The following is a 26,842-nucleotide window of genomic DNA, read 5'->3' on the forward strand; positions in this document are numbered from 1 at the left end:
TTTTATTTTATTGTATTTTATTTTTTGAGACAGAGTCTCGCTCTGTTGCCCAAGCTGGAGTGCAGTGGCTTGATCTAATTGCTACCTCCACCTCCCAGATTCAAGTGATTCTTGTGCTTCAGCCTCCCGAGTAGCTGGGATTACAGGTGCACACCTCCACACCCAGCTAATTTTTAATTTTTATATTTTTGTAGAGATGGGGTGTCACCATGTTGGCCAGGCTGGTCTCGAACTCCTGACCTCAAGTGATCTGCCCACCTCGACCTCCCAAAGTGCTAGGATTACAATGTGAGCCACCTCCCCCAGCTGAATTCATATTCTTCTAATGCATACTTGATTTTCTAGGAAACATGCCTAAACAAACAATCCTAAATACAGACAAGGTATTGTTTTATTCAGATGAATATCACAGCTTTGTTTTTCGTTTTTTGTTTTTTGAGAAAGGGTCTCACTTTGTTGCCCAGGCTGCAGTACAGTGGCATATTCATGGCTCACCATAGCCTTCCATCTTACCGGGATCAGGTGATCCTCCCACCTTAGCCTTTTGAATAGCTGGGACTACAGGCTTGTGCCACCACATTGGCTAATTTTTTTGTATTATTACTATTATTGTTTTGTAGACATAGGGTTTTGCCATGTTGCCCAGCTAGTCTCGAACTCCTGGTCCCAGGCAATCTGCCTGCCTGGGCCTCCCAGAGTGCTAGGAATTACAGATGTAAGCCACTCTGCCTGGCTACAGCCTTGTTTTTCAAGTAAAACATAGAAATGTTAAATTCTTTAATTGAAATTTGTAATCTGGAGAATGTCTGTGTCAAGGTTAAGTGGAAGGTGAATCAAAATACAAATATCACACGTGTTAAAAATTAAACCTGTAAACCTGTGGAATGAAAAGAAAAAAGTGAGAGAGTAGACCTTCTGGTTTTTTCCCCACCATTTCTTGTTTCCTATACAAACTTAAGATGTTTCAGCTTACGTTTTTCAACTTCACAACGGTGTGAAACCAATACACATTCACTGTGCTTCTCAACTTACAGTGGGCTGTGTCTGGATAAACTCTTAATAAGTTGAGAATATCATAAGTTGAAAGTGCACTCTCAACTTTTACAATATTTTCAAGTTATGATGGGTTTTTTGGGATATAACTTCATCGTAAGTTGAGGAGCATCTGTATTATTTCAAGTTTTCTGTAGAGATCTTGGAAATAGAAATAATTTTAAAATGCAAAGGAAATAACTAAGCACACTGTAGAAGCCAGAATGTAGACAGAAGAGAGAAAGAGTTGTTAATAATAACTCAAAAGAAAAAATGCATCTTATAATCAATAAGTAATTGCATAAGTCCCCCCTCCCCTGCAGTTTTGCTTTCTATAAATTCAGTTACCCGAAGTGAACGACAGTCCAAAATAGGTGAGTGCAGTACAATAAGATACTTTGAGAGGGAAACACCACGTTCATATAACTTTATTACAGTATATTTTTATTCTGTTTTATTGTTGTTAATCTCTGCTGTGCCTAATTTATAAATTAAAATTTATCATAGGCTGGTATATATAGGACAGAACACATTACAGGCTGGACACGGTGTCTCACGCCTGTAATCCCAGCACTCTGGGAGGCTGAGGTGGGTGGATCACCTGAGGTCAGGAATTCAAGACCAGCCTGGACAAAATGGTGAAACCCCCTCTGTACTAAAAACACAAAAAATTAGCTGGGCGTAGTGGCACATACCTGTAATCCCAATTACTTGGGAGGCCGAGACAAGAGAATTGCTTGGAACCCAGGAGTCAGAGGTTACAGTAAGCCAAGATCACACCACTGCACTCCTGCCTGGGTGACAGAGTGAGATTCCATCTCAAAAAACAAAATACCACAGTATAGGTAGAAGAAAATAATTCAAATGTCCCTAGCATGAAGAAAAAATATTAAGATGAGGGATATCCCAATTATCCTTAGTTTATCTTGACACATTATATAAAGTATTGGAATATCACATGTGCCCTAAAAATGTGTACATCTATCATATATCAGTTTTAAAAATGAAAAACAAAGTCATGAGAATTGGAAAGGAAATAAAATGGTAACTATTTGTAGATTGTCTAACAGTATACCTATAAAATCCAAGGTAATCAAAGATAAAAATTAAAAGAATTTATTAAGGGAGAAAGTTATAAAATTAGCATACAAAATAATAGCATTCATATAATATTACAGTAAGCAGTTAGAAGATACAATGGGAAAGGAAAAAAGTCATATACAAGAACAACAAAAATAAATTTTAAAAGGTGTTTCTGCAGCCAAACATGTTTGATCCTTAAATACAGAGAAAAATAAACATGAACGAATACCTAAGAACATAGACTTCTGCTTCTCACCAAGATGGAATAACTTACATGAAACAAACCAAAGAAAAAAACCACTGAGGCCAGGCGCAGCGGCTCATGCCTGTAATCCCAGGCGCAGCGGCTCATGCCTGTAATCCCAGGCGCAGCGGCTCATGCCTGTAATCCCAGGCGCAGCGGCTCACGCCTGCAATCCCAGCACTTTGGGAGGCCAGGATGGGTGGATCGCTTGAGACCAGCCTGGGCAATATAGTGACACCTCATCTTTACAGAAAATAAAATTAGTTGGGTCTGGTGGCTCGCTCTTTTAGTCCCATTTCTTTGGGAGGCTGAGGTTGCTGTGAGCTGTGATTGTGCTACTGCATTCCAACCTGGATGGCAGAGTGAGGCTCTGTCTCAAAAAAACAAAGCACTGAGCAAAATATGTGAAAGAACAGTTTTCAAGACTTTGGATGTCAAGCAATGAAGAATGGTGATTATAAATCAATTGAAGTAGCCCTATGGTTGCTTCAGCTTACTGCCTGGAGAGATTTTCCAGACTGTGTAAAACAAAGGGGGAACCCAGGAAGAAGCTCAGTAGTCTCAAAGTTGAGAAGAACAGGCTGGGAGTCCAGGAAGGTCAAGACAACTATAGTTCACAGACAGGTTATTGGGAACGCAAGAGCTGCCTTTGAGAGAGAGCGCGCTCTGGAAATGCAGTAGGTCTCCCTTCAGTATCCAGCTGAGTACTAGTTAGTGCATGTATGTGAGAAGACCACCCAAGGCTGGAAAGAAACACCCTGAAGATGAAACAGTAGTCGGAACTCTTAGTTTAATTTTATAATAGTAAATCATTTCCAAAATATTTATTGAATTGTAAAATCTGAAACTGTACTTACTGAGAGCTACTATATTCCCAAATATTTCCCGTTATTTACTCCTTTAAACTTTACCAATAAAGTACAGAAAGAGCTCATAGAGTTAAAAATATTTCTTTACAAATAAAATTTGCTTAAAAAAAAACAGCAATACTGTCATGTGCTGCCTAGGGCTGTCAAAGACAGACTGTATATAAGACAGTGGTCCCATAAGATTATAATGGAGTTGATTACCTTTTCTATGTGTAGATACACAAATGCTTACCATTCTGTTACAGTTACCTACAGTATTTAGTACTGTCACATGCTGTACAGGTTTGTAGTCTCGGAGCAGTGGGCCACACCATATACCCTAGGAGCATTGTAGACTCTATATACCGTGTAGGTTTGTGTAAGTACACTCTGTTGTGTTCACTCAGTGACGAAATAACCCAGTGAAATATTGCTCAGAGCACATCCCCATCATTAAGCAACACATGACTGCACAGACAGAGTTCAGTAGTATCCATTGGGAGTTTCAGACTTCCACTGGGGGTGTTGGAACATGTCCCATGAGGAAAAGGAGGGACTGCTGTAATACATAGTTTGTAATCATGACATCATCAAAAGTATTAACATTTTTATTATATTCATATACTTTAAAATATTATATGTCTGACCAGGTTAGACATTACTTACACTTTATTGTTTTTATACTTGATTTATTATAATACTAAGCTGTCAATATTACTGTCAATTATTATGGTTTTTTAAATAAAGCCATTCTTAATATTTTTATGAACAGTGACGAAGATTAGTTAAGCACTCTGGCTTTCAGGGAAAGGGTGTTTTATTTTGTTATGGGAATAGAGCAGTATGATCTCTCATGGACCTGTCACCTAGCTTTGATTATTAAAACATAGCCAGTCTTGTTTCATTTACACCCACCCTGTCACAGCTTGCCTCTATCCTCCTCTTCCTGGGTAGGTTATTTGAAGCAAGTCAAAGCAGAGGTTCTGGTGTATTTTTTCTTGTAGTTTTTCCCAGGGATAAGTGCTTATCAGTTTTTTTGCCAATAATTTTCTTAGAATTATGTGGAGCACAAAGTTTGAAGAGCACTAAATAGTATTTAGGAAAGTCTATGCATCTAACTGCATAAATCCTTCAGTGGTGAGAAAGTTGCTTCAGCCTTCTATTAACTCATGTTTGGGCAGTCCTTAACACGCTTACCTGATAACAGCCTTTCAGATATACTTTCAATCCTTTTGTGTTGTTTCTGGTAGCTTTACATAGTCATTCTCCTGGACACGTTGAAATGGCCTATCTTAATATTGTGACTCATTTACATACAAAAATAAGTATTATTTTATGTATGTAGAAAACATTGCTTGAGGTCAGGCCTGGTGGTTCATGCCTGTAATCCCAGCAGTTTGGGAGGCTGGGGCGGGTGGATCACGAGGTCAGGAGATCGAGACCATCCTGGCTAACACAGTGAAATTCTGTCTCTACTGAAAATACAAAAAAATTAGCCGGGTGTGGTGGCGGGTGCCTGTAGTCCCAGCTACCCGGGAGGTTGAGGCAGGAGAAGGGCGTGAACCCAGGAGGTGGAGCTTGCATTGAGCCAAGATCATGCCACTGCACTCCAGCCTGGGTGAGAGAGCGAGACTCTGTCTCAAAAAAAAAAGAAAAGAAAACATTGTTTTAATGTGGAATTAGAAGTGCTGTCAGACCAGAATAAAGTTCTCAATAAATCATAAAGCATAAGGAACATAAGGGTCTTATCGTCACTCAATTTCACATATAGAATTTGTATTTAAATATGAATATATTCACAAGCACACACAGATGTGTACATGCAATTTGGCCACTCATTCTAAGTGTGGATTTCTAGAATATTGGGTAGGTTTCTTTTTAAAACACTACTCTTGACCCTTAAAGTATAGAATATCTTATGTTACACCTAATGTGTACTCTGTACTGCTAAATAATTTCTTCCACAGTTTTATTTATAAACCACTTATATATGTTTAAGTGTTTGAATGTTTATATGTCCATTCCCATGGATATTGATCATCTTGATGTGTGACTAGAGTCTTACCCAGATGCTAAATGTTTCAAGTTTTGCAAACCAAGTGGCAAAATCAAGGATGATGTTATGAAGATATTTATATAACTATTTAAAATGTAACCATTTTAAACTGGATGGGCCAGTGGTTCACTCCTGTAATCCCAGCACTTCGGGAGCCCGAGATAGTCAGATCACTTGAGCCCGGGATTTCAAGACCAACCTGAGCTGAAGCAGTCCACCCATCCTGGCCTCCCAAAGGTCGAACAGCATAGTGAAACCCCGTCTCTACAAATATTAGATAGGTGTGGTGGCCAATTTGCCTGTAGTCCAAGCTATTCAGGAGGCTAAGATGGGAGAATCACCTGAGCCTGCGAAGATGAGGCTGCAGTGTGAGCAGTGATTGTGTCACTGTACTCCATCCTGGGTGACAGAGTGAGACCCTGTCTTAAAAAACAAAAAACTGAAATAAACCATTCTTGGCCCATGAGTGGTAGTTTACTAACCCTTAGCGTAGAGTATAGTCACTATTTAATACTTAGTGTCTAGTAAATCATGGAGACAGGCAATAATCTCAAACCTGAATAATACTTTTTTGGAATTTCAAAATTTATGGCCAAAAGAACACTTGATCATTGTGGAAAAAAATTGGAACATACAGGCAAGCATCATGAATTTTTAAAAGAACTCATAATTCCCAAACCTACAGATTAAACATTGTTAATAATTTATTGTGTCACCTTCCAGCCTTTTGTCTATACATGTGGGAGTATATTAGTTTAAAATAAGTTGGATTATTCTAACAATTTGGTTTTATAGTCCTTTTCTATATACTGTTCTATGGTGGATATTTTCCCAGGTCATTAATTTGAATAATGTAATACATTTTTAGACAAAGTAATTTAAGGAAAGTTAAGTTTTTTGAAAGTGAAGTATTTTTCTGAGTGTGTTTTTTAAAAATTCTATGTTTTTTTTTGACAGAGTCTCACTCTGTCACCCAGGCTGGAGTGCAGTGGCACGATCTCAGCTGACTGCAAGCTCCGTCTCCCGGGTTCACGCCATTCTCCTGCCTCAGCCTCCTGAGTAGTTGGGACTACAGACACCCGCCACCACGCCCGGCTAATTTTGTTTTTGTATTATTAGTAGAGACGGGGTTTCAACGTGTTAGCCAGGGATGGTCTCGATCTCCTGACCTCATGATCCACCCACCTCAGCCTCACAAAGTGCTGGAATTACAGGCGTGAGCCACCACGCCCGGCCTAAAAATTCTGTGTTTAAAAATAATAGCCATGCTTTTTGGAAGCAATGATTTTCTTTTTTTACAGTACAAAAAATAAGAATTAATGAGTTGCATTGCTGCCAAGTTTGAACCACAGCATGCTCACTGTCAGTTACACTTACACATCTTTTTATTAGAAACCCCCTGTAACTCATCAGTTTTCATTTGGGTAGTGATTTTCTAACAATACAATATTTAATATATTTGCCTTCCCCCTGCCAAATTTGTCCACATGGAATTATATTGAATACTGAATATCGGACAAGATATAAACATTGGCTTGAGAGAGTGATCCAGTAAAAAACAGAGCACTTTATATAGAGAACTCTTCCCTGACAGAAGTAAACTTAAGTCAAAGAAAGAAAGTTAAAGTTAACAAGTTTGTGCTGGGATCTTAACTATGCTTTTTATTTCATTTGTTTATATTGAATGTTTTATGGCTTTAAAAGTAGATCCCATATGTTACCATAACACAAATCCCAGTGTTGCTCATTTTTTCCCCTAAAACGTGAGTTTGGTTTGATATCAGTAATTTAATCAAATGCATTTGGTTTCTTTACAGATCTTCTTCAGCAGTATCGTTCTGCTGTGTGCAAAGTAGACAGTGTGAATAAGGATCTTAACAGTCAATTAGAGTACCTTCGCACTCCGGATATGAAGAAGAAAAAGCAAGAACTTGATGAACATGAGAAAAATCTCAAACTAATAGAGGAAAAACTAGGTAAGTCTTTACTTTTTGTTAACTTCTACTTCCTTTATATGGAGATAAATATTTTTTATGAGAATCCAACTGTAAGAAAAAAGAATGCAGATGATTCAGAACTTAACAAAAACTCTTAACCTCCAAGTCCTATCTGATAAATGGTTATAAACTGTTCTTTCACCAGAAGTAGTAAGAGGCATTCTCAGTATTCTTTCTTAATTCTTTTTCTATAAATTAGGACATATTCATGTTTGCATTTCTCTCATATAATAATTCCATTGTTTTTATTGTAAAGTTAACTTTCTACATTTTCCATCTTCACAGGTATGACTCCCATACGTAAGTGTAATGACTCATTGCGTCATTCACCAAAGGTTGAGATGACAGATTGTCCAATTCCTCCTAAAAGAATGAGACGAGAAGCTACAAGACAAAATAGGTGAGTTTGACCTGAGAATTACGTTTGGTTAGTTTACCAAAGTTCTTGGGTCTCACGATAACTTTTTTTTTTTTGAGATGAAGTCTTGCTCTGTCACCCAGGCTAGAGTGCAGTGGCACAATCTTGGTTCACTGCAACCTCCACCTCCCACGCTCAAGGGATCCTTGGGCCTCAGCCTCCCGAGCAGCTGGCATTACAGGCATGCACCACCATGCTCGGCTAATTTTTTGTATTTTTTTTGTAGAGATAGGGTTTCACTGTGTTGGCCAGGCTAGTCTCAAACTCCTGACCTGCCCGCCTTGGCCTCCCAAAGTGCTGGGACTACAGGCGTGAGCCACTGCGCCTGACTGGGTCATCATACTTCAAAAACAGTATGCGTTCATGTCTAATTCTTCCCTTGAGCCAGAATATTTTAAATTAAAAAAAAAAGTAATAATGAAGATAAAACTTAAGCATTATATTCTCTTAGGATACTCAGTCTTCTAAATAACTTGTGCTAGTTATTTAGAAATGTTAATAGTTTATTTTTGTATTATGTTAAAAGTCATTGTTAAGAGTCAAATTGCTTGTCTATTGTTTGGCTCACTGCATTCTCTTAGGATCAGTAACTTAGTAAGTATAGAATATGCAAAACCATTTGTAAATCGCTTATTTTAAAATTGCTTATAATTTTTGCTTTGGAAAATCAGATGCCATTTCGATCACCAAAAAACCAACACAGCCATTTCCACCCTAACTTCATAGTAAGAAAACTGTCCCTTTTAGATTAAATGTTAGTAAAGTCATCCCACAGAAGGATATCATGGTACTGGTGTTTCTCTTTTATTATTTCAAAAGGTTTAATGGTAGACTCTACCTGAATATGTTTTCTCATATCAACTGTAGAGGAATTCCCTTGAAACTATGGTATTTGGAATTGGTATTCTTTGCCCTATCCATCTGCATATTCTACATTTATTCAGTAAAGATTTGAAATCTCACTCTGTGGTATATGTTGCTGGGTGAATAAAACTGACATGGTTCTTGCCTCCGTTGGAATTCTGTAATTCTCTGCAGTAGAGGGACAATTTAAAAAGTAAGCTTTTTTCTATTTAAAGGAATGAAAAGGCCAGGTACAGTGGCTCACGCCTATAATCCCAGCACTTTGGGAGGCCGAGACGGGCGGATCATGAAGTCAGGAGATCGAGACCATCCTGGCTAACGTGGTGAAACCCCGTCTCTACTAAAAATACAAAAAATTAGCCAGGCGTGGTGGCCCACGCCTGTAATCACAGCTACTCGGGAGGCTGAGGTAGGAGAATTGCTTGAACCCAAGAGGCAGAGGGTGCAGTGAGCCAAGATCGCACCATTACACTCCAGTCTGGGCAACAAGAGCGTAACTCCGTCTCAAAAAAAAAAGAGAAAGAAAATAAGAAATGAAAAAATGATGAAGTAATAGAAAATGATAGAAACAATATCAGTTGTCAGGAGAGATGCTTTGAAACAGAGAACTGAAGCATGGGAAGGAACCAGCCATATAGGGATTGGTTTCAGTCAGAGGTTGGGAAGAAGGCATGATGCTCTAAGAAAATAACAGATGTGGCATGTCTGAGGAACTGAAAAGATGTTAGTGGCTAAGGCATGGTATGCAGGAAGGAGAGAGCCAAACTGTTGTTGAACATAGAGGCAGAGGCCAGATTATGAAACTCCTCCATCATGTTGCAAAAAAATTCTGTTTTAAGTTCATTGATATCTCTTGAGTATCACACATGTAGGCATGTGAATGATATGTTCATGGGCGTGAGGTGTATACAGATGATTAAGCTGATCATTCAAAGTGTGTTGGGGCAATTTAGCATCAGAAAGACTCTTTGCAGTAGATTTAGACATATAATTTTTAGAAATCATGAATTCAAAATGATGCAAAAATCCCTTATTGGTCATCATTGCTGGTTAGTAGGGCACTTGCTTGTGACTGAAAATTTATATATTCATATAGAAAAGACATATGTATGAACTATCAGGTTACCAAATAGTTACAGAAAGTTCTTCTTTATAAAATTCTTTTTTGTAGAAAGTTCTTATATTGGTTAAATAATATGGTGTCTGGGATATACTCTTAAAATATTCCGGCCGGGCGCGGTGGCTCAAGCCTGTAATCCCAGCACTTTGGGAGGCCGAGACGGGCGGATCACGAGGTCAGGAGATCGAGACCATCCTGGCTAACACGGTGACACCCCGTCTCTACTAAAAATACAAAAAAAACTAGCCGGGCGAGGTGGCGGGCGCCTGTAGTCCCAGCTACTCGGGAGGCTGAGGCAGGAGAATGGCGTAAACCCGGGAGGCGGAGCTTGCAGTGAGCTGAGATCTGGCCACTGCACTCTAGCCCGGGCAACAGAGCAAGACTCCGTCTCAAAAAAAAAAAAAAAAAAAATATTCCAGGAAAATAAAGTGGCAGAGGATATCAAAACAAGACTTGGCAAAATGTTTTCATTACTGAAGCTTGAAATAGGAAATGCACTGTATTATTCCTTCTGCTTTTATGTAGGTTTTTCATAATTTTTTAAAGCAGTATTTTATGAACAGTGGGATTATTTTTTTAAGAGACCAGAACCCACTTCCCACTAAGGAAATTCCTCAGGTGCAGTTCTAGGCTAAGATGTAAGGTACATGTTTTTGTGCCACAGTCTCAGCACTAAATTTGTCCTACACCTTCCAGTTACTACAGCACTACTATGGACATTGATTTGGATCTTGTTAATTAAGATTTTGTAGCAATTCAGAGAGAGTTTTTTTGTTTATAATATTGTTAGTAATATAATGATCATCAGTCATGTGTATACATACATCAAATGGTTTACTTTACAGTGTTGTACTATATGTGAGTCACATATATAATTTTAAATTTTCTAAAAGCCATTTTAATAGATGTTATTGAACCCAATATCCAAAATATTTCTACATGTAAACAAAGTTAAAAATGATTAATGAGCTATTTTACATTCTTTTTTAAAAAATACAAAGTCTTCACAGTTCAGAAGACAGCAAATCTCAATTAGGACTAGCTATATCGCAGGTACTCTGGAGCCACACATGGCTGGTGGCTACTGTTCTAGACAGCACAGGTCTAGAAAGAGCTGATGATCATAACATCTTGTATCCTGTGCATCCTTACCTCTATTCCATCTTTCAGAGGCAACCCTTGTTTTAACTGTTAATTTTTAGTTACTCTGTCGTTGCCTTCCCTTTTAAAAATGACATTATTATGACTATGTAAATATTGTTCAGTACTAGGCAAACTTGTGTGCTAGAATTACATTTCCTTCTCTATACAGGTCTAATGTCATGACTCTTACTTAGGCCACCAGTTAGAGCTCCAAACATCAGGCTCAAATAAATCTTCCTTAATCTGTTATTCTTAAAATCACGTGAAGTGTTATTCCAGTTGTTACTAAGACTCTTTCTTGTTGTTGATTTTTCTGGAGGTTTTAATTGCCACCTTTTTTTTTTCTTTCCCTATGTATTTTAATCACATCTTCTTCCTGCTGTACCAGTGACTAGTAACTGTGCAGGCCTCCTGTAAATCTGCCATCCTGGGTCTGCCTTAGTTACTCTCTTGGATTATATCCATTGTTTATTGGATTCCATGTCTTTCTCTCTCTTATAAATTCCTTAGAAAAAAGTGTGTAGAAAGGTAACTTGGAGCCCTTCCATGTCCGAAAATGTCTTCATTTTGCGATCACATTTGATTGAGGTTTTCCGGGGGATAACAGGATAGAAACAAGGCTAGAATATACTAAAGGTGAAGGGACTGGGAAATAGTCTAGAAATAATAGGAGACAGTCTGCCTGATTTAGCCCCAGAAACACTATGAACTCCGAGTCAGAACAAAAGAGTGAGAAGTCCAGCAACAGGCCGGGCGTGGTGGCTCCCGCCTGCAATCCCAGCACTGTGGGAGGCCGAGGCGGGCGGATCACGAGGTCAGGAGATCGAGACTATCCTGGCTAACACGGTGAAACCCCGTCTCTACTAAAAAAATACAAAAAACCTAGCCGGACGAGGTGGCGGGCGCCGGTAGTCCCAGCTACTCGGGAGGCTGAGGCAGGAGAATGGCGTAAACCCGGGAGGCGGAGCTTGCAGTGAGCTGAGATCCGGCCACTGCACTCCAGCCTGGGTGACAGAGCGAGACTCCGTCTCAAAAAAAAAAAAAAAAGAGAGAAGTCCAGCAACTCTCTGTTTGGGAGTCTTCTGTCCCAAACAGGGTGAGTGGCAAATAAAAAGGACAGAACAAAATGGAAAAGGAAAGGAAGCCACAGCCTAGAATGTACCAGATTTTCAACCCAAACTTTGAAAGCTTTGTTTCCTTGTTACCAGGCATGAAAAGATGCCACTACAAAGTTAGGTAACAATGGAAATGAGTTAAATGTTGGTATATTGGCTTTTGGTAGTTTGCTGGCACACTAGGACCTAATGCTGGCCTCTGGGAACCAAAAGGCTGATAATTGGCTCTGCACCTGCACATTTATCTATTTTTTTTAATTCAACAATTTTTACTTATTTATTTTGTAGAGATGGGGTCTTGCTGTGTTGCCCGGGCTAGTCTCAAGCTACTGTCCTGCCGCGGCCTCCCAAAGTACTGAGATTACAGGCCTGAGTCACCATGCTCAACCCAACATCCACATGTTTAAAGCAAAACCTGTGGACCCATGACCTTGCTATGCCCTATCCCAGTTATAGTTACCATCAAATCCTACTCAGAGAAGAGACTTGATGGTAAAACAGTTCTATTTTTATGATAGTAGAAGAAATTCCAGTTAGCAACATAATCCTCTTCTTAAATGTAATTGTACAACCAAGAATCATCACACAAATGAGGGTAGCCAGCAATGTGAGAGACAAAATTCAAGATGAGTTCCAAAATCAACCTGGAGGACAATTTAGTAAAGAGACTAGATCTCTTTTATAAAATTGTAATTACTATGTAGCAGAAAGGAGCCAGGACAAGAATGAATAAACAGATTACAAATATTGTTGCTGAAATAAAAAGTTCAATAGGAGGACTAAAGTCAAAAAGAAAACTTTCCAAATACAAAAAGAGATAGAAGACAGAGAACCAATTCAGACTATTAGGAATCTAGAAAGAAGGAAATGCTATCATGTGGAAGAGAATTTCTCAGGGATGAATGAAATTAATTGAATGCCCAGCAACAATGACTGACAAAATGCTCACTAAGACACTTCATAGTAATACTGTATCATGTCAAGGAAGGGGAAAAAGAATGTCAGTGTTTTTAGAGAGCCAAAGAACCATATTTTCACTGCAGCCTTTAGCACATGGGGAGACACACTCACACAGAAAGCTATCATTTGTTTAGCTTTGTGATGGCAGTATTAGAAGTTTAGGTTGAAAATGTGGTGTATTCTGGGCTGTGACTTTCTCCCCTTTGCATCCTGATTATCTTCAGGAAATTTGTTAAAATCACTATTAGGGATTTTCTCATCCTCAGTCTTTTCCTATTCTCTATAAATCTTTAATCTCACACTCTCAAAAGGTCAGAGCATTTGAAATAAAAATCTTAACAGTATTGAATATTGATATATTTCATCCATACAATCGAACAAATTTAATAGTAGGAAAGGCAATAGGTACATTATATGTGTTTCTGTATATTTATGTTTATGTTTTTATTTACATATGTATATTGAATATATATTTGTTAGCACTTACAGATCACATATTATGTTTCAACTTTAAGGTTTCATTAACTATGAAAATGTCATTTTATGAAACATTAAAGAAAAATATTGCCAGTTAATTCAACATTATAAAGTACATCTGGATTTCAGAGATGTTAATTGTGAAAAAATATCTTAGAATTCATTAAATATGCTTAGCAATATATGATACTATGCAGTAGACTCCATTGTTTTCTTGAAAAGAGGCTTCAGTTTTCTAAATCATTTTCCACTTATAAAGATTAAAAATTAGTTCTGTTAAAAATATGTATCTTCTATTTGGAGATGGCAGTTCAGGGAACTATTAGAAAATATTTAGATATATCTGAATTTTTTAAATCTGTAGGTACATATGTCAAGGTGTTCACTGTGTTCATCTCTATATGAATGGGATTATGAATATTAATTATGTTTTATTTTGCTTGTCTTTGTTACTTTTCTGTAATAAGCATTATAATTCCTGTTCTTAAAATAATAAGTTCATTTAAGGAAAAGGGGGTGAAAAGCAAAAATCTGCAGAATTTGGGTCTGAGATAATACCATTTCAAAGCACTGTGATACAGATTATTATATACTGTGTGTGTGTTAACTACTTTTATTTGGGGGCTTGTTTTGCATACATGTGAAGGAAATGATTGTATATAAGGATTTAATTAAATCTGTTTATACCAAGAATTATAATTAAGAGAATATGGTTTCATTGGATATTTAAGCATCCAGGTGTGATGAGGGGAGTTCAGGGAAGGGAAACCTTCGGTACATAAAACTTTGTTTTCTTTCCCCTTTGACCAGGATTATAACCAAAACAGATGTGTGAGAGGTGACAGAGAGAAGAGGCCATTGGTCTCAATAAGAATGCCCTACTTTCTGCATCTCTGTTTCAGAAGACCAAGAGGGTGACTTTCCAGGCTGAGTATTTCTGGGGACAATACAAGTACCTGGGCATGAATTTCCATTTTGATTCAGATGGGACTGGAAACAACCATTCAATTTTATGAATCTTACTGGACATTATGGATCTACTGGAATTATTCCAGACGTTATGCCCTTTGGTTGTCATTACCTTGCAAATGTGTAAGAGGAAAATGTGCTAATATGGCAGTGACTGTAAAACTGGCACATGGCATTTATTAATCCTGAAGAAAAGTATGTGTACTGTTTTTCAGTATAAATATAACGAACATGTTAGAACTATTTCTTGAAAACCTTTTTATTACTTTTGCGTGAATTTATTTAACAAAGATGTTTTGTCTTCTGTGTAAGGGAGGTTCTAGAGGCTAGATATTTAATTGTAAATATGTGAGGAAACTCAATGCAGAATTCAGGATAAAAATTTTAAAAGCACAGGTATTTGGGAATTGAAATGTTAAGATACCCAGAACAACATTAAATTGATGAGTGAACTTGTGACAGTGGTAGCATTTCAAATTTCAAAAGACTTATCCTGTATATATATATATATATATATATATATACACATATATATATAATATTCAGCAACACCAAGTTTTATAACTGTTGTTTGATTTATTAATACTAGAATATGTAGTCTCAGCCTTAATTTTACATTTACATTATTTTGTAATTTTTTATTACTATTTTTAAGGGGTTAAGGAGAACATACATTCTCACATTAATGTACTTTCTGGTAGAAAGTTGCTGCAAAAACATTTGAAATGTATATTAACTCAACCTAATGTATGTCATATATATGTCTTTGTGTAAGTTCAAGACTATTAATCTGTGAAGTTATTTTGTAAGGACATGCATTTGGTAAGTTTGTGTCCCAGGAAATGTTGTGTGTTTTTAAACCCTTTCTAAATATGCAGGCCGTTAATAAATAAGATTGTTTCTTCCCTACTGAATAGATAAGTGTTTTTCTTTTTAAAACTGGAAGCTTTGTGAAAGTTACCTTGTTAAAAAAACTATAATGATGTTAACCTATCTTTATAATTGGAAATTATTTAAACTGTTGTTACAGAAAAAAACAAAATGGCAATTATAGAATTAGCTATGGGGAAGATTGGCTCCCATAGTACTACAGGTTGAGTATCCCTTATTGAAAATGGTTGGGACCTGAAGTGTTTTGGATTTTGGTTTTTTGTGGGTTTTTTTATTATTTTGGAATATTTGCATTATATTTACCAGTTTAGCATCCCTAATCCAAAAATCTTTCATTAGAAATTGGAAATCCTTCAATGAGCATTTCCCTTATATATCATACCTGCGCTCAAATGTTTTGAATTTTGGAACATTTCTTGTTTCTGATTTTTAGATTAGGGATACTCACCCTGTACCAATATTTGCAGTCCTTAGACATTAGATTATATGAAAATGATTGATAGGTAAGAAAGGTTAAAGAGAAATCACTTCTTAGGAACTAGACTTGAAAGTATAATTAATATGTGGAACTAGTTTGCTTTTATAATTCATTGTGTCAAGAAGGAGTAATGTTTTAAATCCAAGGCATTGAGACTATCTAGAAGCAAAAAACCTAGTTTTAAATTTCTTAATTGTTATTAGAAGTGTGTTTAAAGGCCGGGCGTGATGGCTTACGCCTGTAATCCCAGCACTTTGGGAGCTGAGGTGGGCGGATCATGAGGTCAGGAGATCGAGACCATCTTGGCTAATGTGGTGAAACCCCATCTCTACTAAAATTACAAAAAATTAGCCGGGCGTGGTGGCAGGCGCCTGTAGTCTCAGCTACTTGGGAGGCTGAGGCAGGAGAATGGCGTGAACCCGGGAGGCGGAGCTTGCAGTGAGCCAAGATTGCGCCACTGCACTCCAGCCTGGGCAACAGAGCGAGACTCCGTCTCAAAAAACAAAAAAAAAAAAGTGTGTTTACAAACATGTCTTTTTTTTTCCTTTAGCAACAGTGGCCTCACTACATTGCCCAGGCTCGTCTTGAACACCTGGGTTCAAGCAGTCTTCCTGCCTTGGCCTCCCAAGTAGCAGGGATTACAGGCATGCACCAACATGCCAATTTTTATTGCTTAAAATGGCAAATTCTCACACCCATATCTGTACATTTTTGTTCATTTTATAAAGGCTGATAGAAATGTTCTATCAGTAAAATAAGGTTTTAAGTATGAATATCCATTTTTGTGGAGTTTTTCTACCCTGTAAAAATTAACCTTGTGGTTCCCAGTAATTACAGTAAAAAGTTTTTCTACATTTTCACAGTTGGATTTATCTAAGGATATTTCTCAGCATATTAAGGTATCCTTTTCTACATTTGAGCAAATACTGAGGTTCATATTGTACCAAATATTAATAAATCACTTTTGTGTTTAATATGTAACACATAGAAACAATTGACATTTTCTTCTAAGATTTAATACTAGGCTTTTAGTATAAAGGAATGTAACTGGGGAAAAAGAATGAATGCTACAGCCATTTATCCTGTGTTACCTGTTATATAATCTGAAATGTGTCACAATGTTACAATCAGGAATTTTTTTTTCTGGTTTCTTCTTCCAAAGGAAAATAATAGCCTACTTGTATTTTGAAGTAACTGAAATAAAATTATCTCCAAGCCTTTTTGCACATTATGTTCATCAGTTTTCATGTGTACATTTGGCCAGGTCTATGGTAAAAATAGGCTCAATTTACTTAACATTTTATATAGTTTTTGGTATAAGATTCTTTATGAGACTAAAATTTGTTGCATATATAACATTAGATTATTTTAAGTGAAATTGGCTCCTATTGTTAAATATTAGTGCTAAAAAAAAGTTCAGTCTTCTAAACTGTCTATACTTTGACTCTATGACTTGATTATAGTCATTTTGAAATTGATGGGGTTAATTCCATTATATTTTTAGCATAGAATTTTGAAATATGTTTTAGTAAAAAATTTGAATGTTTAAATTTTCATACTGTGAAAGTGGTGAAAAATATTAAAAGCAACCGTTTAAAACCTCTGGAAATGGTCCTGAGGACAAATGGCAATGAAGAAACATCTATGCAAGAACATTTACAAAAATTCAGTAAGGAAGATGAGAATCTGTAGTAGTTTGAACCAAGACTGATTACTCACTTCCACCTCCAAGCTCAAGGAAGCAGACTAATGCAGCCAAAAATGCTGGGTTCCTTATCCCACCATCTCCCAGCCAGAAGTTTTTCCCAAAAGGAGCAAGACTTTAGTGATTCTTGTCCTGCCTTCAACTGCCTTTTGCTAGCACTAAGTCCTGGGTCAGTGTGGCCAAGAGGTGAGAGCCATCTTCTCCCCACCAGGCCACAAAACCTTGAACATAATGTGCTGAGATTGCTGGGGCCTTGATAGCCCTCTGGCTCATGAAGTAGGGTTCTACCCCAGGAAAAGCAAGCCAACAGGATCTCAGGCTACTGCCCCCTTGCATTGCACTCAGCTTCTAGAGCTAGAATGTCAACTCAAGCTTGCCATTGTCCCCACCTCTAGCTCCAGATCCCTGGCTCAGAGATTTTTGCCTGCAAAGGAGGTAGGATGAAAACAAAACAGCTCCTAATCTCTTTCCAAAGGAACTGACTTTTAAAAAAGAGCATGAGAAGTTTAAACTAGAGAGGTCTTTCAAATCATGCTGTTGAAGGCTGTTGTGATGCTTCGGTTCTTCTTAGTTTAAAAGAATTTTAAAAAGACACACAGCAAAAGACGTGCAACATAGAGTAATTTATTGTCAAGGAGAAAGAATATTTTGAAAGTTAAGTGCAGAATAGACAGTACACCCTGAGAGAGTATTCCAGGGCAGGCTGCTCTTAAGGGTGAGACTGCAGAGAGGAACTAGGACATTAGTGTAAACAATAGAACAATAAGCCAGTAATTAGTGGAGTTGAACAACAGGGTATATGGTCAGAGGAAAAAGTGGACGAGAGTACCATTATCATCCCCAGGATTTCGGGGGCATACCAAATGCTGTGCCTCCCTGGGGAAGAACTTGAGAAACAACGCTGTTGGGATTAGGGAAGGTTGGACTTCACTAAAATAATCCATCCAGGCACTAAGCTTAAGCAAATAATAACCAAACCAGAGGGAGGTGAACTAGTAGAGTAACAACAGTATGTTGTTTAAAATGTCCAGTTTCCAACAAAAATGTATGAGGCATGCAAAGAAACAAGGTGTGACTCATACACTGGAAATAAAGCAGGCAGCAAAAACTGCCTGTGAGAGTGATCAGAAGTCAGATTGAACCAAAAAAAATTACCCATTATAAATAAATATATTCACAGAACTAAACAAAAGCTTGATTAAATAAGTAAACATTATGACAATGTCTCATGAAATAAAGAATATCTCCTAAGCAAACTAACAGGAACAGAAGACCAAATACCGCATGTTCTCACTTATAAGGGGGTGTTAAACATTGAGCACACATGGACATAAACATGGGAACAATAGACACTGTGGACTGCTGGGGTGAGGAGGTGGGAGTGGGTTGAAAAACTACCTATTGGGTACTATGCTCGCTAACTGGGTGCAATATGCCCATGTAACAACCCCGCACATGTGTACCCCCCATGTCTAAAAAGTTGAAATTATATGTGTGTGTATATTTGTAATTGATGTATATATATCAAAGAGAAAAATGTTTAAAGAACCATATGGCAATTCTGGAGTTGGAAAGTACAATAACTGAAATTTTAAAATTCACCAGGGGGCTTAACAGTAGGTTTGAACTGGCAGAAGAGAGAACTGGTGAATTTGAAGACAGATTGATAGAGATTATGTAAAAACTGAACAGAGAAAAGACAATGAAGAAAATAGTGCCTCAGAGAAATGTGAAACACCATTAAGTGCACCAATGTGCGCTTAATGACACAGAAGGTAGGAAAAATATTCAAATATGTAATGGCTGAAAAAATTATTAGAAAACAATAACCTATACATCCAGGAAGCTGAACAAATTTCAAGCAGGATGACCACAAAGAGACCAACAAATAAACACATCAAATTCTGAAAGTCAAAGACAAGGAAAAAATCTTGAAAGCAGCAGGAATAAAAGTATAATACACATCTCTTGCAAAGACAGCCCCAATAAATTAACAGCTAGCTTCTCAGCAAAAACAATAGAGACCATATGGCAGTGGGTTATTTCAAAGTGCTCTAAGGAAAAACAATAATTCCATCCCCAGCAAAGCTATTGTTAAAATGAAGGAAAAATACTTTCCTGGATAAACACAATTCATTGCAACTCCAAAGTTGCAAGCAGGCCCACATTAGAAGAAACACTAAAGGAAATTCTTCAGGTTGAAAACAAAATGACCAGGCCGGGCACAGTGACTCATGCCTGTAATCCCAGCACTTTGGGAGGTCGAGGCGGACGGATCACAAGGTCAGGAGTTCGAGACCAGCCTGATCAACATGATGAAACTCTGTCTGTACTAAAGATGCAAAAAATTAGCTGGGCATGGTCGCGGGTGCCTGTAATCCCATCTACTTGGGAGGCTGAGGCAGGAGAATCGCTTGAACCCAGGAGGCAGAGGTTGCAGTGAGCCGAGATTGCACCACTACACTCTGACCTGGGCGATAGGGCAAGACTCTGTCTCAGAAAAAAAAAAAAACAAAATGACCTGAAATGTTTTTTTTTTTTTTTTTTTTTTTTTGAGACGGAGTCTCGCTCTGTCACCCAGGCTGGAGTGCTGTGGCGGGATCTCAGCTCCCTGCAAGCTCCGCCTCCCGGGTTTACGCCATTCTCCTGCCTCAGCCTCCCGGGTAGCTGGGACTACAGGCGCCGCCACCTTGCCCGGCTAGTTTTTTGTATTTTTTAGTAGAGATGGGGTTTCACCGTGTTAGCCAGGATGGTCTCGATCTCCTGACCTCGTGATCCGCCCGTCTCAGCCTCCCAAAGTGCTGGGATTACAGGCTTGAGCCACCGCGCCCGGCCGAAATGGTCATTTAAATCCACACAAAAGGCACCAGAAAAGGTAGGTATGTAATTGACACTATTAATGCATATTTGTTCTCCTTTTTTTCTTAATTGATTTGAAATGCAGTTGTATAAAATAATATGTATAAAATATATTGTTGGTCCTATAATATGTGAAATGTAACCTGTGCATAATATATTTGCCAATAACATCACACAAGTGGGTGGGAGCAAAGCTATAATAGGCTAAGAATATGAAGACATGGTTAAGTAAAATATATTGCTGGGTTTGTAGCATTAATTTGTGTATATATAACATACCACAAAAAGAGACAAAAGTAAAGAAAGCCATGTAAAAGAAACATTTCTGTATATTATTGGAATGAAGCTAGTGTAGTAGTCCATTTTCACACTGCCAGTAAAGACATAACCAAGACTGGACAATTTACAAAAGAGGTTTAATTGAACTTACAGTTTAACATGGCTGGGGAAGCCTCACAATCATGGCGGAAGGCAAAGAGGAGCAAGTCCCATCTACACGGACGGCAGCAGGTAAAGAGAGAATGAGGAAGACACAAAAGCGGAAACCCCTGATCAAACCATCAGATCTCATGAGACTTATTCACTACCACAAGAACAGTATGGGGGAAACTATGCCCATGATTCAATTTTCTCCCACAGGGTCCTTCCCACAACATGTGGGAATTATGGGAGTACAATTCAAGATGAGATATGGGTGGGGACACAAAGTCAACCATATCATTCTGCCCCTGGCTCCTGCCAAGTCTCATGTCCTCACATTTCAAAACCAATCATGCCTTCCCAACAGTCCCACAAAGTCTTAACTCATTTAAGCATTAACTGAAAGTCTACAGTCCAAAGTCTCATCTGAGACAAGGCAAGTCCCTTCTGCCTATGAACCTGTAAAATCAAAAGCAAGCTAGTTATTTCCTAGATCAATGGGGATACAGACGTTGGGTAAATAGAACCATTCCAAATGGGAAAAATTAGCTAAAAACAAAAGGGCTGGCTGGGTGTGGTGGTTCACGCCTGTAAATCCCAGCACTTTGGGAGGCCGAGGTGGGCAGATCACAAGGTCAGGAGTTCGAGACCAGCCTGGCCAATATGGTGAAACCCCATCTCTACTAAAAAATACAAAAATTAGCTGGGCATGGTGGTGTGTGCCTGTAGTCCTGGCTACTTGGGAGGCTGAAGCAGGAGAATCACTTGAACCCAGGAGGTGGAGGTTGGAGTGAGCCAAGATCGTGCCACTGCACTCCAGCCTGGTCAATAGAGTGAGACTTGATCTCAAAAAAAAAAAAAAAAAAAGTTGGGGTGGGGGTGGGGGCTATAGGGTGGGTGCATGCAAGTCTGAAATCCAGTAAAGCAGTCAAATCTTAAAGCTCCAAAATGATCTCCTTTAACTCCATGTCTCACATACAGGTCACACTGATACAAAAGGTGGGTTCCCATGGTCTTGGGTAGCTCTGCCCTTGTGGCTTTGCAGGGTACAGCCTGCCTCCCCAGCTGCTTTCACAGGCTGACACTGACTATGGAACATGGTACAAGCTGTCAATGGATTTACCATTCTGGGGTCTGGAGGATGGTGGCCCTCTTCTCACAGGTCCACTAGGCTGGGCCCAGCTGGGACTCTGTGCGGGGGCTCGGACCCCACATTTCCATTCTGCAGTGCCCTAGCAGAGGTTCTGCATGAGAGCCCCGCCCCTGCAGCAAATTTTGCCTGGGTATCCAGGCATTTCCATACATCTTCTGAAATCTAGGCAGAGGTTCCCAAACCTCCATTCTTGACTTCTGTGCATGCACAAGTGCAACACCATGTGGAAACTGCCAAAGCTTGGGGCTTGCACCATCTGAAGTTACGGCCAAAGCTCTATATTGGTTCCTTTCAACCATGGTTGGAGTGACTGGGACACAGGGCACCAAGTCCCTAGGCTGCACACAGCTTGGGGACCCTTGGCCTGGCCCATGAAACCACTTTTTCCTCCTAGGCCTCTGGGCCTGTGATGGGATGGGCTGCCATGAAGACCTCTGACATGCCCTGGAGACAATTTCCCCATTGTCTTGGGGATTAACATGGGGATCCTCATTACTTATGCAAATTTATACAGCCAGCTTGAATTTCTCCTCAAAAAACGGGATTTTCTTTTCTACTACATTATCAGGCTGCAAGTTTTTCAAACTTTTATGCTGTTTACCTTTTAAAACTGAATGCTTTTTACAGCACCAAAGTCACCTCTTGAATGCTTTGCTGCTTAGAAATTTCTTCTGCCAGATACCCTACATCGTCTCTCTCAAGTTCAAAGTTCCACAAATCTCTAGGGCAGGGGAAAAATGCTGCCAGTCTCTTTGCTAAAACATAACAAAAGTCATCTTTGCTCCAGTTCCCAATAAGTTCCTCATCTCCGAGACCATCTCAGCCTAGACCTAATTGTCCATATTGCTATAAGCATTTTGGGCAAAGCCATTCAACAAGTTTCTAGGAAGTTCCAAACTTTTCCACATGTTCCTGTGTCTTCTTCTGAGCCCTCCAAACTGTTCCAACCTCTGCCTGTTACCCAGTTCCAAAGTCACTTCCACATCTTTGGGTATCTTTTCAGCAATGCTCCACTGCCAGTACCAATTTACCATATTAGTCTGTTTTCACACTGCTAATAAAGACATACCCAAGACTGGGCAATTTACAAAAGAAAGATTTAATTGGACTTACAGTTCCATGTGGCTGGGGAAGCCTCACAGTCATGGCGGAAGGCAAGGAGGAGCAAGTCTCGTCTTACACAGATGGCAGCAGGCAAGGAGAGAATGAGGAAGACTCAAAAGCGGAAGCCTCTGATAAAACCATCAGATCTCATGAGTCATATTCACTACCACGAGAACAGTATGGGGGAAAACACCCCCATGATTCACTTATCTCCCACCAGGTCCCTCCCACAACACATGGGAATTATGGGAGTACAGTTCAAGATGAGACATGAGTAGGAACACAGAGCCAAACCATATCAGCTAGTATAAATTGAAGCTGATTCTAAGATGTCTATGATAAACCCAAAAGTAGCCATTAAAAAAAAAATAGTGAAATGATTATTGTAAAATTAATATACTACATGCTATGGACTGAATTGTGTTTCCCTTCCAAAACACTTATATGTTGAAGCCCTAACCTCCAATGTGACTGTATGTGGGGATAGAATCTGTAGGAGGGACTTAACATTAAATGAAGTCACAATGCCAAGGCCCTAATTTGGTAGAACTCTGGCCTTATAAGAAGAAATGATTTATCTTCCTCTCTCTCTTTGGACACAGTGATAAGGCAGCTATCTTCAAGCCACAAAGAGAACCCTCACCAGAACCTAACCATGCTGGCACCATGATTTCAGACTTCCTGTCTCCAGAACTGTGAGAAAATAAATTTGTTGTTTAAGCCACCTAGTCTACGCTATTTTGTAATGACAGCCCAAGCTGACTAATACTCCTGCAAAAGAAAGCCATAAAGGAGGAATAGAAGATGAAAAGAAGCATGAGATAGATGGAAAACAAAAAGTAAGATGGCAAACATATATCCAATTTATCAATAATATTAAATGCCAATGGTTTAAATAATCCAATCAAAAGGCAGAGGTGTATCAAGCTTGATTTTTAAAAAACAAATCCAAGTATATGTTGTCTATAGAAGAGACACTTTAAACTCAAAGACACAAATAGATTAAAAGAATGGAAAAGGGTACATTATGTAAACAGCAACCACAGGAAATCTGATACTAACATCAGACAAAATAGACTTTAAAACAAAAAAAGTGTTGTTAAAGAGGAAACTTTTAACAATTAGAAACATATGCACCTAAAAATTGAAAACCAAAATATAAAAGCAAAAAATGACAGAAACGAAGAGAGAAATAGACAATTCAACAATAATAGTTGGAGACGTCAATACCCCCTTTTCAATAATGAAGAGAACAACTAGGCATAAGATGAAAACATAATAGAAGACTCAAGCAGCACTATGAACCAACTAGATTTAACAGACATCTACAGAACACTCCATCTAACAACAATAATATACATTCTTCTTAAACAGACATGGAACATTTTTCAGGATATGTAAGGCTATAACACTTCAACACATTTACAAGGATGGAAATAATACAAACAAAATATGTTTCTCTGCTTACAATGCAATAAAATGTGAAAGTAATGAGAAAATTTGGGAAACTCACAAATATGTGGAAATTAAACAATACACTCCTAGATAACCAATGGGCTATAGAAGAAATCAAAAGAAATTCAGAAAGTACTTTGAGATGAGTAAAAGTCAATGTACAATATACTGAAAGTTATGGTATCCAGTTGAAAAAGTGCTTAGAAGCAAATTTGTAGCTACAAATGACTACATTAAGAAAACTAAAAGATCAAAAATCAGTAACACAATATTTCACCTTAAGACACTGCAAAGGAGGAAAACACTAAACCTAAAGTAAGCAAGAAGAAGAAAATAATACAGATTACAGTGGAAATGAATAGAATGAAATCAAGAACAGAACTGCAATAGAAAAAAAGCAATATAACACAAAGTTGGTTTTTTGAAGCAATAAACCACATTGACAAATCACTAGCTGGTTTGACTAAGGAAAAAAAGAAAATACACTAGAATGGAGAATATACTAAAATCATAAAAGAAAGGGGGAATATTATTACTGACCTTCCAGAAATAAAATGGATTATAAAGGAATACTATGAACAATTATATATTAACAAATTCAAAAATAGATGAAATGGAAAAATTTCTGGAAAGACAAACTACTGGAATCAACTCAAGAGAACTAGACAATCTGAATTTATCTAGAACAAGTGAAGAGATTGAATCAGTAATCAAAAAAACTACCCACAAGGAAAAGTCCAGACCTAAATGGCTTCACCACTCAATTCTACCATCCATTTGAAGAATTAATGCCAGTTCTTCGCAAACTCTTCCCAAAAATAGAAAGGAAAAATTTCCAGCTCATTCTTTGAGTTCGGTAATACCCTGACAACCAAAACCAGATGAAGACATCACAAGAAAACTGCAGACCAATATTTCTTATGAATATGGATGCAAAAATCCTCAATAAAATCCCAGCAAAATAAATAAAGCAACATATAAAAGGAACTCAGAGCTCAGAATGGGAAGGTAACAGGCATCGCTCAGAAACATGAAAAAACAAGCTACATTAATAACCCATAGATGTCTGGGGAAAAGATGATGATACAAATATACAATAGACTGCCTAAGGCCTAGGAGGAAAAGCTGGGGAGAGTTTCCTTGGAAAATTAAAATCATTCAAAAGTATCATGGAGGCCAGGTTTGGTGGCTCACGCCTGTAACCCCAACACTTTGGGAGACCAAGGCAGGAGGATTGCTTGAGTTCAAAAGTTCGAGACTGGCCTGGGCAACATAGCGAAACCTCATCTGTACTAAAATTTTTTTAAAATTAGCCAGACATGGTGGTGTGCACCTATAGTCCCAGCTACTTGGGAGGCTATGGTGGTAGGATCACTTGAGCCCAGGAGATCAATGCTGCAGGGAGCTAGAGACAGATCCTATCTCACAAAATAAAAAATAAAAAAAAAAACGGAGCATGTACACATGTATATGTGGGTATTTAAAAAGCCACATGTTTGCCCAGGCAAGATGAAAGCTCAGAAAAGACTTGAGAAGACCATAAATTTTCACCTCAGGCTAATCCCGAGGCTTAGGACAAGCCTAGTTAAGTGCTGAAGGAGGGCCCTAACACAGAGTCAACCTGCAGACTGGGAGAGGGCTATTGTTGTTTTAGTTCCTGGTACTCCAGGAAATTTGTCAAAACATCAGCTGAACACTAGTTAAGGAAGAGACTTCAGTGACCATATACAACAAGGAATAGTCTTTGCAAAAATAGTTTGGGAAATCACTAACTGAGTAGACTACTACAGCCTTAACACACACACACACACACACACACACACAGAGCAAACTTTAGGGACGAGATTCTCAGAGTTGTCACATTATAGTATTATACTATTCAAATGTTCAGTTAACAACAACAACAATCACAAAGCATACAAAGAAAGAGGAAACTGTCATTCATTTAATGGAATAATAAATGGACAAAAACTGTCCCTGGGAAACTCCAGATCAGACTTATTATACAAAGACTTTAAACCAATTATCTTAAATATGCTCAAAGAGCTAAAGGAAAACATGGACAAAGAACTAAAGGAAATCAGAAAACAATGTATGAACAAAATGAGAATATCAGTGAAGAGAAACTGTAAAAAGGAACCAAAGAGAAGTTCTTGAGATTAAAAAGTACAACAACTGAAATAAAAAACTCACTGAGAACAACAGCAGTCGTAAGCATAAAAATGAAAAAACATCAGTGATCATGAAGATACGACACTTGAAATTACTGCATCTGAGGAGCAGATAGAAACACAAAGAATGAAGAATATTTTAAGAAATAATGACCTTGGCTGGGCATGGTGGCTCACACCTGTAATTCCAGCACTTTGGGAGGCTGAAGTGGGCAGATCACAAGGTCAGGAGATCGGGACAAGCCTGGCTAACATGGTGAAACCCTGTCTCTACTAAAAA

General features: G+C 38.3%; 1 protein-coding gene across 4 annotated transcripts in view; it reads left to right on the forward strand.

Annotated features, from left to right (window-relative positions):
* SMCHD1 (structural maintenance of chromosomes flexible hinge domain containing 1) overlaps positions 1 to 15,240 on the forward strand; it is a 158,369-nt gene extending 143,129 nt beyond the window's left edge. For 3 of the 4 annotated variants that reach the window (XM_010353189.2, XM_030926202.1, XM_030926203.1), the window contains 3 exons: positions 7,081 to 7,239; positions 7,546 to 7,660; positions 14,168 to 15,240. In XM_010353189.2, the coding sequence (XP_010351491.1) occupies positions 7,081 to 7,239; positions 7,546 to 7,660; positions 14,168 to 14,192 (299 nt within the window). In that variant the 3' untranslated portion in view covers positions 14,193 to 15,240. Of the gene's footprint in view, positions 1 to 6,220; positions 6,279 to 7,080; positions 7,240 to 7,545; positions 7,661 to 14,167 lie in introns of those variants that run through there. The other variant, XM_030926204.1, reaches the window with a different exon arrangement.
* Positions 15,241 to 26,842: the final 11,602 nt, after the last annotated feature.

Source organism: Rhinopithecus roxellana, chromosome 21 (genome assembly GCF_007565055.1).
Source record: "Rhinopithecus roxellana isolate Shanxi Qingling chromosome 21, ASM756505v1, whole genome shotgun sequence".
In the NCBI taxonomy this organism is placed as follows: domain Eukaryota; kingdom Metazoa; phylum Chordata; class Mammalia; order Primates; family Cercopithecidae; genus Rhinopithecus; species Rhinopithecus roxellana.